The sequence below is a fragment of the Muntiacus reevesi genome, chromosome 3 (genome assembly GCF_963930625.1).
Source record: "Muntiacus reevesi chromosome 3, mMunRee1.1, whole genome shotgun sequence".
Taxonomy (NCBI): domain Eukaryota; kingdom Metazoa; phylum Chordata; class Mammalia; order Artiodactyla; family Cervidae; genus Muntiacus; species Muntiacus reevesi.
The window spans coordinates 11,634,081-11,652,746 of NC_089251.1; the positions used below are offsets into that span (position 1 = coordinate 11,634,081).

Genomic DNA, 18,666 nt, shown 5'->3' on the forward strand with positions numbered 1-18,666 from the left:
ATTGTTTCAAAGCAAAATTAAACTTGTGTGCCTGCACATGTTCATTCCTACCCTCTGAGAAATTTGAGTAATTTATGAATTCAGATTGAAAACATGATTTTAATTTGGGCTTATCCTCTTTTTCCTCTCCTTTAAATTCACTAATAAAGACAGCTGTGAACAGCAGCGAGGGCTCTGGGTTTGAACACAGAAAACCTGTTGTTAGCTTCTGGCTGTGCAGTTCCCAGCTGGCTGATGTGAGCCAAGTTGCTTTACCCTTCGGAGCCTTAGTTTTCAGTCTGTAAAGTGAGGTAGCTGTGAGGCTGAAAGCAGCTACCAAATGGGTACAAATGTAAGTTTATTACTATTTCATCAGCGTAGGGATTTCCGCAGGGTGGGAGAAATAGCTTTGGGATGATTCTGTAAGCAATGTTCTTTTGAGCATTTTAAAGGTGAATCTGTTTTCAATCGCATAATTTGTACTGCTTTATGTTTCATCCTGTGGCTCGATTTCACTAATTAAAATGCACAGCCACCATCCTCTATTGCATGCTGTTGTAGTAGTTCATTTTTAACTTTCCATAATTGGAGGCTGCTGTGTGTATCTGGTGAACACTCAATAAAATTAATTGAGGGTAATGATGATAAAGACAAGATCTATAGTGTCATCGTTATTTCTCCCTACCACCCCCGCCCTGTAAGCTGGGATTGTTTGCATTTAAAAGTTGTTGCTATGGAGTTGAGAGGATAGATTTGCTGAGAGCTTATGGTATATGATCCATAAAAGGCGGTCATGGTAGGTGTCTCACTGAGTAGAAAATGTCAAACTTGGTGTGGGAGGATCTATTTGGTTCTTTTATTGAGCCATAAGCACTGTCTTTTGTCCAACTCTACTTGAATATCAAACCTATTTCTGTTGTGGGGCCAGCACCTCCCCAGCCCCCTCAGTCATGAGGGCCCATAGTTCACTGTGTGCCCAGACCTCCCTGCAGGTCTCTGACTAAGGGCTCAGTCTTGCCTTTGTTACTTAAGCCTTTTATTTCTTTCAGGAGAGTCAGTGGAATGAGCTTCTCGAAACTCTGTACAAACTTCCTATCCCTGACCCCGGAGTGTCTGTTCATCTCAGTGTGGTAAGTGGGGGCAGAATATTAGCAATCACTGAGAACCATTCCATTATTAACAATAAGAAAGAGTCAAATGAGATTGTCTTTTTGTCATATGTACCTTCCCCACCCCCAAATACTCTGAGATCTCAAGACAGGCCAGGGAGTTGTATTTCTTTCTTTCTCTAGGATTTCATGAGAAAGTGTTCCCAAATGCCCCCATGCTCCTCTCTTCCTGGCTGTCACTCCATCACTAGCATCTCCTGGATGACAGGTGCTGGGCTTGGAATGGGACAGCCGACCCTTGCCTCCTCAACCCCTGTCCTGGGGCTCCCTGCCTCATGCTTCGCCCCCTCCACCGTGCCCCGCATAACACTGCTGTGTCTGTGCCTTTGCTGAAGCCCATCCTGCTTCCCCAAACCTTCAATACCACCTTTCCCCTGTTTAACCCAGGGTAACCCATACTCATCCTTCAGAACTCAACTCAAATTTTTATTCCAGCGAAATCCCCCCCTCACACCCCCAAAAGCTTAGGTAAGGTTTTCTTTTTTTGTCCCAAGCATCTTGTACACTTTGCAGTACTTAGTCACAACACTTTGGAACAACCTGTTTTCCTGTCTCCCCCACTGGACTGAACGCCCACTCTGGAGGATGGGAATGGAGACTGCCTAGCACAATTCCTGGCCAGATTGTTTCCTTGAACTCTCTTATATACGTGCTATGTGGTCTGGGTAGAAAGGCCTCTGGATTATAAATTGGGAGATTTCAACCCCCAAGTCATAGTTTTGCCAATGACCTGAGAGATCTTAATCAAAACCTTTAACCTCATGGACCTCAATTTCCTCATCTATCAGATAAGGTGTCAGATAAGAAGGCGTTTTTTCTTTCTTTCTTTTTTTTTTTTTTTGCATATTTTAGTTACTGCAATTCTCTGGGTCAAATGCTAGTCACGATCTTCTTCAGAATTCTCAGATGGACACTCTGGCCAGCTACTGATCATCCAGGGGCTATTTTCCCCAATGTTGTGGGGTCTGAATGTTTAAAAAGTTTTGTCTTTCAGCTTCACTAGAAGCAGGTACAGTGTTGATAGTCAGTGGTAATTATCTCAGTATTTGCCCTCTTAAAGAAAATGAACATGGAAAGGTTTTTTATGATGATCACATTGAAAGCAGTATTACTGCCAATAACTAATAATACATCTACTATATACCAAGTTCATAATTTATGCCAAGTATGTATCTCTAATGTTTAAAACAACTCTGAAAATAGATATTGGCCTTCTTATTTCATAGTTAAGACTTAGAGAGGAAAAGATACTTGCCCATCCAAGGTCGTATGGTTAATCAGTGAGATTGGGGCTTTTAAACCCAAGCCTATGTTTTTTCCCACTAGGCCATGAATGTTGAAAGAAAGGAAGGAAAGAAGGAACTGGTAGAGGCTTTTGCTCATTGTAATGGAGCAGAGGAGGGAAAGAAGTCTTTTCCAAGAAATACTGTGTAGGGAAGAATATCTGAAAAAGATGAAGAAATGAGCTTTAAACCTGCCCCACTCCTTGCTGCATAGCTAAGCAACCTTGCCTTTGTCTCTGTCCCTTTTCCTAAGCAGCTTGATCTCACTACTTCAGTCTGTAATGACATCTGACAGGTAGCTGGGGAGTAGCCGGGCTGGGTCACCAGCTGCTGGGGAGGAAGGGCCTCTCCTTCCCCTGAGCGGCTGCCAGGCCTCAAGGACAAGCCATTGCCAGGGCAGGAAGAACTGTTGGAAGGTGCAGCTGTTTCATGCCAGTGGTTTCTAGGAATGTTTCTGACCTCCTCTGGTCCCAGCATTTCATGGGCGATGGAGCAAGACAGAATCTCAAAGGACAGCCTGGGGACTACTTGGTTTTGGGATTGCATGGGCTCACTATTTACAATCTGTTGCATTTGTAAAGGCAGATATTTTCTTTTTCCTGTTCACAAGGAATTCCTCTCTATGTGTTTCATTTCTGAAGAGTTAGTCTCATCTAGATTGTAAAGCCTGAAAAGATGATAAAATGACAGTCTTGGACTTTTTGTCTTTAGTCACAAGAGAGTGTTTCTATGTGTCTGCTGTAGGTGATTGAGAAAAATTGGAATATAAACTAACAATTGAGAATGGTGATAATAATTTTCTATTAAAATACCATTGATGGAATGCTAGATACGTCACATATAAAACATTTATTCTTCACAACAGTTCTGAACAGTTCCCATTCACAGGTTAAAAAAAAAATAGCTTCTGAGCTATTAAGTGGAATTGCCTACGATCACATAACTATTAAGTGGCTGACTCTGCAGTTCCAGTCCTTTCTCCCTCACTGTGCTAATCCTTATTCAGTGACTTCATCACCACGTGGACTGCCATTACTGAACATTTCCTGGGACTGCCTTCTAGCCATTTGGTATAAAATTTGGTATCTCATGGCGTCGAATTTAACCTTGTATTTTACTTTTACTATTTTAATCTTTGTTCTTGAATTAACTTAATTAGTTTCCCATAATGAATATGCTACATGATCTCTACTGTAATACTTTTATTATTATTATTATTTTTAATTGAAGGATAATTTCTTTATTGTGTTGGTTTTTACCAAATATCAACATGAATCAGACATAGGTTTACCTATGTCCCCTCTATTGTAATCCTTAATTTATAATGTTTTGACACAAAGACATAGATTTTGGTATAATGTACTACAAAGGGTGTTTTCTTAAGTTATCTTTTAATATTTGTTGTTTTTTACTTTTTAGTTTATTTAATTCAAATAGCTTTAGCTATAATTTGCTCATAAAAAGCACAGGTATAACAATCGTTATCATGGAAAGAACATAGCTCTAGTTATACAAACCTGGTTTCAGTCCTAGTTCTGTCACCAACTGGCTGTATGACCTTAAGTCACTTTACTTCTCTAAGCCTTAATTTACCCATTTGTAATATGGAGATAATTCCTTAACTTTTCCTATGGAAATTAGAGATACTGTTTATAAAGTAACTGGTGGTACTTTATACATGGAAGGTAAGGCCTTTGGTGTAGCAGATGTTTGTAAATATCTGCCAAATATTAGAAAAATAGCTTATAATGTTATTGTTGGCCTTTTTGTTATTGGAAGCCTTTCATTTTAGGAAGCCTGTGCAACTCATTTTTCCAGAGACTTACTTATTTTGTAGTTATCCAAGAATGGGGGGTGGGAACTTCCTGAAATGTCACTTGGGGGTCTAGGTTTGAACTTAGGCCATGGCTAAACTGACATTCTCTGTATGTGACCTTTCCTGGCCTTTGCACAATCCCTTCTTTAATTGGCCAGCACCAAGCTCTTTCCATTCGTGCTTGCCATTGTTCTCTGAGTCTTTAGTAGCACGGAGGAGGTGTCATCAGTTCATCCTATTTTCATTTAACTCAGAGACACATGCTTGTTACAGGCATGGAGATGTCTCCTTAAAAGTTCTCTGAACAGGTCAGGGTTTCAACTCCACTGATTCAGCTCCCTTCACTGGAATTTGCGCTGGAAGTCAGGAGGCTTACTTGGAGAGCATGCATAGTTGAGAGACATTCTCCACTGTTAGCTATCTAGTGTCGCAGTGCAGCAGTCCCTCCGCTGGAGCTGTCCTTAACATCCCTTGGGCCTTTGGGACAGATTTGGCCCACAATTTATAGATGAGTATAATCTCAGATGCTGAAATTAAATTGAAGGTTTGGTTGGTAAAGACCATTCATGAGTAAACCTAGTGATATTTAGTCCCTAGAGCCCACATGCCTCAATGAACAATAAATTATGAAGTCTGCAGCTTTCATGTGTTCAGTAGCCTGAAAATGTCATATGAGAAATTAGCCTTTAACTTCTTTGAACTGTTCTTTTGTATTTCCCAAAGATGTTCCTCTCCCATGGAAAAGAATTCCATCTACCAAATGGTGATTTAATGTATCTGGCTTTAATCCAGTATTATCCAAAGAAAATATTCCTTAGACCGTTCTCTATGAGTGAAATGCTTGTTTCTTTAGTTGAGTGAGGAATTATCTTCATATCATTTACCTGTTTTCTGAATAATGTGCTTGTTGCATACTTTTGCAAGAATAAATACCTTTTGTTTTTCTTTCCAGCATTCTTATTTTACTGTGCCTGATACCAGAGAACTTCCCAGCATCCCTGAGAATGTAAGTACTTGGGCAGATGTGAATTAAATTTTTATTCTTCCTTTTTTACTAATTTTCAAGGAAAATAAAGGGACATATTTTCCTACTATAAAAATAATACATTATAAAAGCAAAACCATATAGAGAATATTTGAAAAATATAGAAGTATGAAGACAAGGAATAATCATTATTCATACTTTGCAAAGTACTCACCTATTAACATATTGGTGTCTCATTGTAGTCTTTTTAGAATGTATTATTTACATAGTTAGAATTACCTCTTATTATATAATGGCATTTTGCCATTTCATTCATAATCATTTTTTTTGACTGCGTAATATTCAATTTACTGTGTCATTTACTTAGCTATTTCCTTGCTGTTGTGAATTGAGTTGGTTTTACTTTTTCTTGTAAATAAAATGCTTTTATATAAAGAACTTCTCATATGAAGATTTCTTTATTAGGGTATATATACTGAAGTAGAATTGTGCTCCTACTACATTTTTTTATTCACTTTTAAGAAAGTAAAGGATTTTTGGATAGAAGTGTGAGGACCCCCACCCCCGTCTCTTAAAAACTTAGCAGTGAACTTGAGCCTGAGACAGCAGAGGGTAATATCTGCCCCCTGAACAAGCTGAGTCACATATCTAGTCTAGTCTTAAGACATATTTCAAAATATTTTACTTGAACTGTACATAGTACTGTGTAGAGTTAAATACAGAACCACCACCATGAAGGCACTTGATTACTTTTTTAAGTTGTGGCAAAATATACATAACATAAAACTTACTGTTTTAATCCTTTTTTAATCCTCTTTTAAATGTATAATTTCATTGGTGAACACATTTACATTATTGTGCAAGTGTCACCAACATCTATATCCAGAATTTTTTCATCATTCCCAGCTGAAGCCAACTCTTTAAACAACTCATTTCCCTTCTCCTTCCATCACCTGGCAACCACTATTCTGACTGTGTGAATTTGACTACTCTAGACACCTCATTTAAGGAGAATCATATAATGTTTGTCCTTTTGTGTTTGGTTTATTTCACTTAGCATAATGCATTTGTGGCTCATCCATGCTGTAGCGTGTCAGAATTTCCTTCTTTTTTAAGGCTGAATAATATTTCAAGAAGTGGTAGAATTAGAATTCAAACATTAATCTTTTTGATACCAGAAAATGAATTCTCATATACTTTGCTACCCTTTGAGCCCATAATTTAACCTTTTATCTCCCTCAAAATTTCATTGAAATGACAGAAGAACTATAAAACTAAGGAGAAAAATGTCCACTTAATGGCAGAAGAAGCCACCAGGAACTAGAAAATTTGAAGAATTTCTGCAATTTAAAGGAGATGATTATTGAGCAGTCAATAAGGTATAGACAGTGAAGAAACCCCCCTAAACTGGAAAAGTCTCATAGAAAGAGCAGAAACCAGGGATGTGATCTGGAACATTTATAAAAATTGATTATGTGCTAGATTGCACTGATGAATTCAAAATAGGAAAACTCAGATTTTCATAGGCCACTGTCTTTTATTACAATGAAATAAAACTAGAAATTAAATATTCATCTACTTGAAGGAATGGTTGGGTCATAGAGGAGAAGACATTGAAATTGGCTATTATTTAGATATTAATGATCATATCAAAATCTTTCCTTTTGGACCAGTCAGTTTTCTCTTGCCAATAGTGTAAGCTTTATTACTGGTGTTCTGGAAGCTGAGTGGGGTGGTAGCTTATAGGATATGAACATTTAGCATGTATACTTTAAGCACCCCTCCTATTTTTGTTTAATTATTTATCCCCTGTCCTCAGCTATACCTAATGTCCCCAAGTCTTTCTGGTTACCAGAAAGTAAACATTTATTTCTCAGGAAGGGTGCCAAAATGCTAGTTGACTAGCTGAGTGAGCTGGGAGAGGAGAGTCTTGTGACTGAATACTCTTATTTTTATTGGCACCCTTCCCTTAGCCTTTAGAGGTGCTGGATGTCTCCAATTCCTGAACTTTTCTGGAGTTCTGTGATGTGAGTTGGGCTGGATGCTTGCTGCGCTCTTCTCTGGTCCCAGCCTTTTCTGGGCTGCCAACTCAGTCTTCTCTAGTTTCTCAACCTCGATTGATACTCTTGATACCCTGGACCAGATCATTCTTTGCTGTTTAGGGTTGTCTTGTATGTTGCAGGATGTTCAACAGCATCCCTGGGCTCTGTCCACTGTAAGATGGTACCACCATCCCCAGCTGTGACAACTAAGAATGTCTCCAGACATTGCTAAAAGTTCACTGGGGGTGAATGACCCAGGTTGAGAACCATTTCTTTAGTAACATCTGGCTTCCAAAAAATTTGACATCTCTCTTGCATTACTCTCTTTTCTCCTGTTCTTTGAGGTTTATGCCTTTCAAAATTATATCATTGTGACTTTTCCTGACTGAGGGCTGAGAGTTGCATTCTATCAGGAGACAGAAAAGCAAATACATGTGTTAAATCCATGGAAATGCCCACATGTTTTAACTATGCTTCACCTATTAACAGACATTTAGATTGTTTCTAATGTTCTGCTATTGTAAATAATGTTATAATAACAGTCATTGCCTAAGTTAAATTCATCTTTTAATTTTTTAATTTTAAGGACTGAGAATTCCTTAAGAACTGTAAGGTACCAGAAAGTCCTGGTAATTTCTCAATTTTCAAAACCACAATTGCTGAGATTAGAAATAATATAGGAAAAAAAACTTCATCTTCTTCTTAGCCCCACCTCCAATTCCTTTCCGCACTGCACTGTATGCCACCTCCCCTGCCCCCACCATTAAAAAAAAAAAAAAATTTGCATTCCCTCTGCTGATTTTGCCACTAATGAACCAATTCCCTGCGTATGACCCATTGTCCTCTAAATCCTCCTTTGCAAACCAGTAAAAGACTGGCCTTGTTTGTTTCTAAGCAGGAATAATAAAAACAATCTGCCAGCCTCCTAACATACATGGTTCCATTTAAATCCTTACAGCTACTCTGTGAGAGGTAGACGTGAGCCTCATTTTACATGTGGGGACCCAGGGCTCACAGGCCTGAGGTTAGAGCCCAAGGTCTGCTTCCAAATGGGGTGTAGTGACCCAGGTTTGTAAGGAACCAAAGCATTTTGTTTCCATTATACCCCCCTGCCTCCGTATAGTTGACTTTTGATATTTATGAGGAAAAAGGAAAAGAAATGATTTTTCCTATTTCAAGTATGAAATGAAGCAGGAAAGCTTTTCCTCTAAGGAGAATCTGAACTTTTGTAGGACCAATTTGTGTGATTTTTGACATAGACTCACTATTGAGCTCTAGCCATGTTGAAATTTGCATTTTACTCTCTTGGTGATTTTTCAAGGATTAATTTAAAATGACTAAATTGCTGCATTGCAAATTGAAACAAGCAATAACGAAGGAATTGTTAATATGATGTAGTCTGCTAGTGGAAAGAACATGAGTTTTGGAGACAGCCAGACACTGGGCTCTACCACTCTGGGGACCTTGAGATACTTATATTCTCTAGGCTCCTCATCTAATAAAGGAAAATGGGAGGAACGAATGAAGTATTACATGTAAAGTTCCCAGTTCAATGCCTGGTGCAACTGAGATACTGCTTTTGATGATCCTTTCTTTCCCTTCATCCTTTGGCTCTCCTCTAATTCTAACCTTAACCTCTTGAGTTGCGGTGGAGGGCTAGGGTGCATTACTTCTTGGAGCTTGTCTTTTCTTGGTTTTTGTTGACATTCCTGGCTGTGAAGATCAACACTTCTCATGGAGTGTATGTTTGGCTACGAAAGGCTCTTAGCAGCCACCGTTGACTGGAAATGGTACAAGGAATGGAGTCCAGGACTCTCGTGCCTGTCATGTGGAAGGTGTTGTATATACTATATGATTATCTCCTCTTAGGAACATACTGAACTAAGAGAACAAGTAAAGAAAAGGGCAAAAGGTTTGGGGTATGAAACTTGATTCTGTCACCAGATAATCATATTCTTTGGACGATTTCAGGGCAGGGTTAACATGAGAGACAGAGGAGGCAGTACTGGTTGAACACCCACCATGGATCAGATGAGGTACTATTAATGTTTGTTATATCATGACATCTTCACAGCCACCTTACAGTGTGGTTGTTATCCCTACTCTGAAGAGGAAATGAAGCCCAGATATGTAAAGTAACTTGTCCCTAGCCCGCCAGCCAGTCACATTTGGGTCAGTCTGATTTTAGCACTGAGGGCTGCTGGGTCCTGGCCCTCCACTCCACGGCTCCCAGTACCTTCCTAAGAAATCACTAATCCTAAGTGTAAATTATATAATTAATTGTGTGACTATGTGTTTAATTTCTCCTTCCATATGGACAGGGGTCAGTATTTTTTCAGCACTGAATCTCCATAATTAACACTGTACCTAGAACAGAGTAGATATTCAGTGTACATTTATGAAATGATAGAATGAATGAATTAGCAATGCAGTCACTCTGGAGAAGGAAAAATAACAGTTCCTTTCACTTGGCTTTTGGGCCAGTGAGTCTGCAAGATGTTAATGAAAAGCAAATGTAGAAAATTAATTCTTTCCATTTTCAGATGCCTGTTGAAGTTAATTCTCATTATTTCTTCAGTTTCTGTGTAAAAATATTTTCTTCCTTTTCACTGAAAAACTATCACTGTGTAATTGCTCTTCAGGGTTTTTTCTGTCTATCAAGATAACACATGTAGGAGTGAATTTTATACAGGCAGTAATTAAATGAGCATAAATTTTTATAAATTTCAAACTGTTGACCTGCATTTTTAAAAAAAGTCACAGATCATGAACAGATATATATTAATAATTACATTGTAAACTGGTTGTATAAGGGATTTTTTTAGTGGCCAGGTTTTGAAGTTTACTTTTGATTAATGGATAATCATATAGACCTTCTTTTAGAATATTAAACAAACCTGTCTTAATTATCTGGCCTGTGTCATACCAAGTGGTTAATGATGCGAGGAAAGCATTTAAAATGGACGGTTACATATAACATTGGCCCGACTCCGCTTTGTCAAAAGATGCACCATGATATAGAAAAGATTTATGAACTCGTTGTGACTTTCAAAAATAAACAAAGTTGAGGTGGTAGTAGAAGACCTATTATCAAGTACTGAGATTATAGAGAATTCCATTGTTGCTATTAAGAGTTGTCAGGTAATTGTTTATTCTAATGGATTTTCCATTCACACAGAGGGATAAAGTTGACCTCTGGGTAAACTCTACTTTCCTATAATATACTTCTCTGACTTGATTGCTTATGTGAGTGTGTGGGATTCTTTCTCAAACTGATTATTTTAGAATCCAAATTTATAATTCCTTTTTAAGAATCCTACACAACTAAAGTAACCTAAATTCTTTTTTAAAAGTTGAGAATTTTAAAGATTTACATTATGGTAAAATAATCTGAGCAGGAGCTGTTTCAGGAAATAAGTTCCATGGGCAAAGCCAGCCTCTTGTACTGTCTCTTCCAGACATAGTACAGTAAGTCTTTATCGTCTATACTGTGTATGAAGCTGAGAGTGACAAAGACTAATAAAATGACAGACCGTGGGGCGGACTAGCATCTGTTTCAAAGGCTCCAAGGAGTACCCAGCTTAGAGTCTGTTCTTTGGTTTGGGGATTATCTCATTTCCCTAAGGTACTGAACCTAAGACGCTTTTTCTCTAAGCTCCACTGTATCCCCTCCCATCCTGAGGCTCATTGCACCCACCCCCCATTCCCCACCCCTGATCACCACACCCATCCCCACCTGCTTCCTCACCCGGGGCGTGGATCGCAGTGAGCCTGAAGTCCCCAGCCACCTGGATTGGCACGGCAACCAGCAGGGACAGCTAGCAGGCAGCAGCCATTGTGGGGCTTCTCCTGGGGGAAATGGGTTCTGCCAGGTGTCTTCCTTTCTTCTTTGTCTGAATTTAGAGCCACAGAGAGTTAGAGCTGGAAGGGCCCTTCGCCGCTGTTGCTTTGTGGAGATGAAAAGCCTGGAGAGTCTAAGGAACTTGTGCAGCACATGCCTCTTTTGAAGCTTAACTTCCAGGCTGCTCTGTCTCTGTTAACCAGAGACCTTCCTCAGAACTGAGCCCCATTCAACCTGGGAAGTGGTCAACTTCGTGTCCCTGCTTCCTAACCCTACAGAATGGGCCCATATAATAAACGCTAGACATAAAGGAGGATGCTCAGAGGTGCATAACTATATGCAACTGAAATAATGCTTAAACTCCATGAATATAAAAGGACTGTTCTTCCTGAAGCCTAAAAAACATACTGGCACTGAGAAAACTTAGCCCTTTTGAGCAAAGACACTGGGAAGCAGTCCCTCTAAGCAAGGTTTTCCTTTTCTAGAAGGTGAGTCACATGGAAGAGTAATTATCAAGGAATAAAGGAGGCGGTTATTTCCTGATAATTGATAAGTGGCTTAGCCATGATGACATTAGGCCCAAGACTAGGTGGACACCATGTTTGACAGGATTGGTGGTTCTTTAGAAGGATAATTGATTCTTCATCAAAAGAGTGGACTTTCCCTTTAAAAAAAAAAAACTTGTCAGGCGGATCACAGGAACCTGGAAATCAGGGGGTTGTCTCAGATCCTTTCAACCCCCTTTTCAAGTCTAAACATTATCAAGTCCTGGATTCCAGTTTACAGAGATCTGTGACATCCATATGCAAAATTTTTATTTGAATAACTTGTTATAATCATCCCTGAATATGGCAGTAGCACCTGTTAGCTGCTTGCCCCCTCCTGTACATCTTCCACAGGACCTCTAGGGAGATTCTTCTGCAGCACAGATATGCTTATGTCCTAATCCTTCCGCAGCTCCCTGTTAGCTGTGGAGAAAGTCTAGGCTCCCACAGGCTCTGAATCCAGCACATTCCTTGCCCTGCACCCTGCCCTTCACTCCACTGACCTGCGTAGAGCAGCTCTCTCCCTCTTGCCTCTGGCTGGAACATGCCTCTCCCCTGTGCCCTGAGTGAACCCCCTGTTGGAGGCCAAGAGCAAGTGTCTTCTCCTATGTCAAGTCTTCCCCAGCCTTCACCCCATATCCATCTGGCAGAGTTGAATCTTCCATTCTCAGCCAACTGTGGAGCATATTTAGCCAGCATCAGAGTTCTAAGCCCAACATGCTGTAGTCCATGGGGTTGCAAAGAGTCGGACGTGACTGAGTGACTGAACTGACAGTTCTTGGCATACCAGATTTCTGGATCCAATGCCATTCGTGGAAAGTGGGGATCGTGTTTAGTTAATCTCTGCAGTCACAGCTGGACTTAGTAAACTCCCAGGGTTTACTAAGCACTTAGTAGGAGTCAGTGGTATTTGTTGACTAGCTAATTACAGGAGACAAAAATGGGAGATTGAAGACTTAATTCCACAGACGCCAAGTGCTGGGAGAAAGCGGCATACCTGTGTATTTTATAAACACAAGCTCACAATATGTTCTGGCTGCAGTCCCAACACAGCACGGAAGCCTTCTCTTCTTATTTCACACTCCCTAGACTGTGTTCTTACCTATCTGAGAAATATGACTGACCTGGCTGTGACATGTGCCCCGGCCTCTGTGTACAGTTCTCCTTACCACCTGCCCTAGTTACTTGATGAACAAACTGCCTGTTTCTTTACATTTTAAATGAGTGTAGCTTCAGATACCTTTTAAAGCTACCTTACCTGGCTTTGTGAGTCTCCAATGTCAATTCTCCTGTGGGCGCTTCATCATTACCAAGTAATTGATCACGTCATCCAATTCAGACCCAGGTTTTATGAAGTCAAGTGCTGCATTCTTCTAACACGCCATCCAAGCCCTCGTGTTTCTCTTACACCACCCTGCTCACACCTGAGCTAATGAGCTGTAGTCTTCAGTCAGTGGCTTTCTCCACTCATCGATTCCCTCTTTCATCAAACTGCTAGGTGATGGGATACGTCATTTTACCCAAAGGGATCTCAGTCTGGTGGCAAAAACATACTTGTAACTGAGTGATTATAAGATAGAGACAAATTGTCATGGAAGCACAAAGGGCAGCTTGAAAAATGAAGAGTTGAGGAAACCTTTCAGGAGGAGGTGACATTTGAGCTGGGTCTTGAAAAGTAAATGGGTGTCCTCAAGGAAGGGAAAAGCATTCTAGGTGGAGGAAGCAACGGAAGTAAAGGCCTAGGGGTGTGAAAAGCATGACAGGTTTGAGAAATTGAGGGCTGCTGTAGCTTAAGCCACCAGATGCTTAAAGGCAGGGGGAAGGGGGCCCCTCTCCCTGAGGGGTTTTCTTCTGAGATGAGGCTTGGTGGGAACTGCAAGGGCTCCCTCCAGGTGTTCCCAAGGTCTGCTCTGCCCCACAGGTGCTCCCAGGGCTGAGCGAGGTTCCCAGGGCTGTCGCCAATCCCACCCACTCCCCACTGCTGAGGCGGGTGGTGTCCCAGAAGGAAAGAGGCAGGGAGGAAGCAGATAAGAAAGACAGCTTCTGTTTAGACACAAATATCTTGGTAATCAGCACAGATGGGATGAGAAATACCAAAAAAAGTACATGACAGTTTAGAGAGAATTTGGTTAAATGTTACATATTTTTAACATACCTGTGTAGAGTTTTTGGAACAAGCACCTGAATCCTTCAGAACCTGATTGGGCTGGGGGTTATGCCTCAACCAAGTGGTGTTTTTATTTCAGAAATGTTCCCTTCCCCATCCACAAAAGTATCCTTGTGATTTTTTTTTTTTCTCCCACCAAAATAAGGCACAGGATTTGTCTCTGACGCTGTGTCTCCCTATTTGGACGGCAAGCTGTGTAACATATTTCTACCCAGCGTGAAGCTTCTTGGCAGACTCTTGAGGCCACGTTTTGGTGGCTTCAGAGTTATCTTTGGATCTGTCAAAAGTGCTAATGGGCTTTCTGGCCTTCTTTAAGCTCCTCATTTCTATTTTCTTTTTACTTCCATCCTCTCCTAAAAGAAAAATTCATGTAATTCATCAGCAGTTAAGCATTTTACTGAAATGCTCAGCTGAGGGCCTTGTATTTTTGTTTGCGAGAATAGCTCTGCCGTGTCACTGTCTTCAGAACAAGCCCTACCCTGACTTCATTAGCTCAGCACTCCTCAGTCCACTGGGCAAGAGATACACTTGTTGACTAATTCCGACTGACTTTCTTGTTTGCTTATTTTGTTTTTTGAGTTTGTTAAGAGGCAAATTGCTGTGGTGGTTAGAGCCAGGGTTTGGGGGTTCAGGAAACTTGGTTTGGAAACTTGGCCCTTTTTAGCTGGGTGACCTTTGAAATTTGAAGACTGTTTAACCTTCCCGAGCCTCAGTTTTCACATCTATAAAATGGAGATGATAACACCTTTCTGAGGGTTGTTGAGAAGATTAGAGAGAACATAGGTTAAGTACCTATTGTCTGGCACATAAGGATTACTCAGTAAATAGAATAACAGTTTTAAACAAAAACACTTTTTCTTTGGCCATACTTTGATCCTGCATTGTTCTTTCCAAATACAGATTTTTATCTACTGTTTTTAGTGGTATATAAAGAAAAAAACAATGGGCTTGAATTTGAGGAAACTCAGGGAGATAGTGATGGACAGAGAGGCCTGCTGTGCTGCAGTTTATGGGGTCACAAAGAGTTGGACACAACTTAGCGACTGAACAACAGCAACAATAAAGAAAAAAGCATAGAGTTAGAGACAAACCTACCCAAGACTGAACAATGCCTTATCCACTTACTGTATGACCTTGGTGAAGTTACTTCTCTGTACCTCTGTTTTCCTACCTGTATATAGAGATGATAATAAAACTTCCCATGTGGCTCAGTGGTAATGAATCCGCCTCCCAGTGCAGGAGCTGCATAAGATGTGCGTTTGATCCCTGGATCAGAAAGATCTCCTGGTAGAGGAAATGGCAACCCACTCCAGTATTCTTGCCTGGGAAATCCCATGGACAGAGGAGCCTGGCAGGCTACAGCCCATAGGGTCACAAAGAGTCAGGCATGTCTGAATACACACACACACAGAAGAGGTATTTGTTCAAGGAGTGGCTTCAAGATGAGTGAAATAATATATGTAAAGCATTGTATATTGTGGATGTTTAAAAGTATTTAAGAGGAACAATGTAATGTAAGAGAAAGTATATGGGCTATGGTGTTGCATCGTGGTCCAAAACCTGACTCGACCAGTTACTGACTCTCTCCTAGACTTAGTTTATCTATATGTTGGAAAGAATAATACCTCTTTGGATTTTTGTGAAGATTGCTTAAAATTACACCTCCAAGAGTACCTGGTCCAGTGCCTGGTGTTTGGTAGGTAGTCAGTATGGGGACCTATTAATTCACACATGCTTTACTTACAAAGGTCGATAGTTAAACTGGTACTCAAATCAAACAATCATAAATCATAAGATAAGTGCCCATTCTTATTCCCAACCCATAATATTGTTGAAAAGCACTTTATGCTATTTTGCATATAAAATCCACCTGGTTTACTTGAATGTATGGGTTGTGGATCTTTCATCATTATAAACTGCAACCCTGGCAATGGTGTTCCTTCCCTCTCCAACCCCCTTCATTTTCAGAGGATTATATTGTACGGCATTGAAAACCCGTAACACTGAAGAAATTAGCATATTCATGTCTATTATTAAAGTCAGGTGGGTATAGAAAGGGTTGCAGAAATGAAACACATTACTTTTTTTTTCTGAAATCTGCAGAGTACCAATCTATAGTACTAATTAAAGGAATGAAGCCCAGGCTACAGACAAAAGCTAGTTTAAAACACTGCATTGTCACAACTTGCTGCTGCTTGTCTTCAATGGTTTTTCCCATCTTTTGAGTGAAGTACCTGGAAATTGTAGATCTTGAAAATTGCTTTACTTCCAGCTGAGCCGTTTTAGAGAATGTAAACTGTGGAGAAGGGGAACCCCAGCAGTGATGACTGGAGAGGAGCATGCCCAGCCTTGGCGGGGGAGGGCTGTTGGACAGAAACAGGCTCTGTGCCGGAAGCATTTTGGTCCCTGGGTACTTTCTTTTGCTTATACATATGGCATGGTGCATTGGGAAAGTTCTAGGACCTGGCGTTAGAGCTGTAGACCTGTCTTTACCGGTCATGAGGTTTTTTGATCTTGGTATCTCTCTCTTGCCTTGATTTCCTCATTTGTGAGATTGCAGACTTCTTGTCCTGCTCACCTTTCAGAGCTGAAAGTGTTGCATGTGACCTCATGTTGTAAACTGTAATCACCATTCAGAGGTGTGGTTGCTCAGACTACTTCATCTCTAAATTCTCTTCCAACTTCACACTTTGTGATTTACATGTGACTGAGATCTGGTCTCCCAGGGAGAAAGACTAGAACAGGGGAAGAGGGAAGTATGCTTTCTGATTATTTTGTTTCTTGTGCTTCTGTTAGATACTGTTTCTAATAAGAGCAAACAAAATAAGCCACAAACCTCCCCTTCTTCTTTCTCCTAGAGAAATCTGACAGAATATTTTGTGGCTGTGGATGTAAACAACATGTTACATCTGTATGCCAGTATGCTCTACGAACGCCGGATACTCATCATTTGCAGCAAACTCAGCACTGTGAGTAGACAGTCTTGAAACGGGCTTTTTCATTTTATTTTAATTGAAAGATGTATCAGAAAGATTAAACAAAACTTTAGAAATCAGCCACAATCCTCTCAGATAATAACATGTCATTTCCATTAATTATTCATGTCCCTTTACAGTGTCAATGCACATTTTATTTATTCTTGTAGCTTCACAATCAGTTATAGTTTCCTGTTTGTGTGTGATGAACACTTTAAATATTTCCATATAAGCTTTCATTATTGTCATTTTTTATATGCCTCTATCATATTCCATTATACTGATGTGTCATCATTTGCTAAATCTTTCTTCTCTTAAGGCCATTTAGGTTGTTCATAGTTTAATCCTTTAGTAGGTAACACTGCAGTGAACATCTTTTGGCTTCATTGACTAATACAGTTCATATTCTAAGAGTTGGGACCACCAAGTCAAAGGACAGATAGGTGCTATGCCTTATGGATGTCTAATTGCTTCCCAAACAGGCTTTTTTATTGTAGAGGTTGCCAGTTGTGGATGAGTGTACCATTTGCTCTGCATCCTTTCCAGAGTTGTATGTGTGCTTGTGGACATGTGCTTTAATTTTCCTAACAAAATAGCATAAAATGGTATTGCAGGTTTGATTTGTTTTTAATTTTTTTAGTTAGAAGTAACTGAATATTTTTCATGTACTTTTTTTTCCTATTTGCATTTTGTTAATGTCTTTTTCCATTTGTTTTATAGGGTTATTGAGTTAAAAATTGGGATGAACTCTTTTTACATTGTAATAATTTTCACTATATAATACAGATTTTTTCATATTCTTTTTATGTTTTTTAACTTGCTAAGTATAAGACTTTGTATTTTTCCCAGTACCTGTTATGGAAATTCTCCAACAGAAAAATTGAAATCAGTTTGCAGTGAACACCTGCATAATTCCATCTAGATTCTGCCATTTAATATTACTATGCTTCCTTTGGCGCATTTTTATCCATTCCTCATACCATTCTTCAAACCATCTTATTTTTTGATGTATTTCAAAGTAAATCACAAACATCACTATGCTTCCTCCAAATGAGTATGTTTGTTAACTAAAATTTATTATGTTTACAGTATTTTTATTTTTGAGGTAAAACTTGTATAAAGAAATGGACTGTTATAAAGGGTAGAAAGACCTTGTTGTGGGAATTTCCCTGTTGAAGGACCTGTGGGTAGAATCCTAGGCCTCTGATTTACCTATGTGTTTATCTATGAATTCAAGGCGCCTAATAAATGCAAACTAGTGAGACCATTAGAGTTTTCCTTATGGTTTTCATTGTAATTTTACTGCTCTATTTTTTTGCTATTGTTTGCTTGTCAGGTATGCACAATTTTTTAATTGCCTGTTGGGTGCTAGGCTTATAGCACTAATAGGTGATAGAAGCATGGCCCTTACCCTCAAGGGAAAACAGCCCATAATAGACCTCTTCCTTTGTTTTGCACTTTATTTTGGACTGTAAATGTAGTTCATAATCTCAGGGCCTGAACACCAGACTGAGTTTCAGAATGAGAATATTGCCAATTATTACCTCCTTATGAGACTGATTAGATTGAGTACATTTTTTGAAAGAGTCTAGTCCATAACCAGTTACTATTGCTTTGAACTATTAAACTTAAGTAGAACCAAAATAGGACATCATAGCAGTGGAATTGAATTCTCTATGATATTATCATAGTATTTTTGAGCCCTTAATATGTGCCCAGGCACTGTGCTAAGCCCTTTTCATCTATTAACTCATTTAATTTTCACCACAACAGTTTGTAGTATGTTCTGTTATTTCTCAGTCTTAGAGATAAGTAAGAATGTATCTTTTTTGTGATACTGTTTAGATAAATGTAGTGGATTAAA

General features: G+C 39.6%; 1 protein-coding gene across 8 annotated transcripts in view; it reads left to right on the forward strand.

The window, feature by feature from the left end:
• Positions 1–18,666, forward strand: part of DENND1A (DENN domain containing 1A) — a 522,551-nt gene that overhangs the window by 262,748 nt on the left and 241,137 nt on the right. For all 8 annotated transcript variants that reach the window (XM_065928479.1, XM_065928480.1, XM_065928483.1 and 5 more), the window contains 3 exons: positions 1,029–1,109; positions 5,200–5,253; positions 16,686–16,796. In XM_065928479.1, coding sequence (XP_065784551.1) covers positions 1,029–1,109; positions 5,200–5,253; positions 16,686–16,796 — 246 coding nt within the window. The remainder of the gene's footprint in view (positions 1–1,028; positions 1,110–5,199; positions 5,254–16,685; positions 16,797–18,666) is intronic.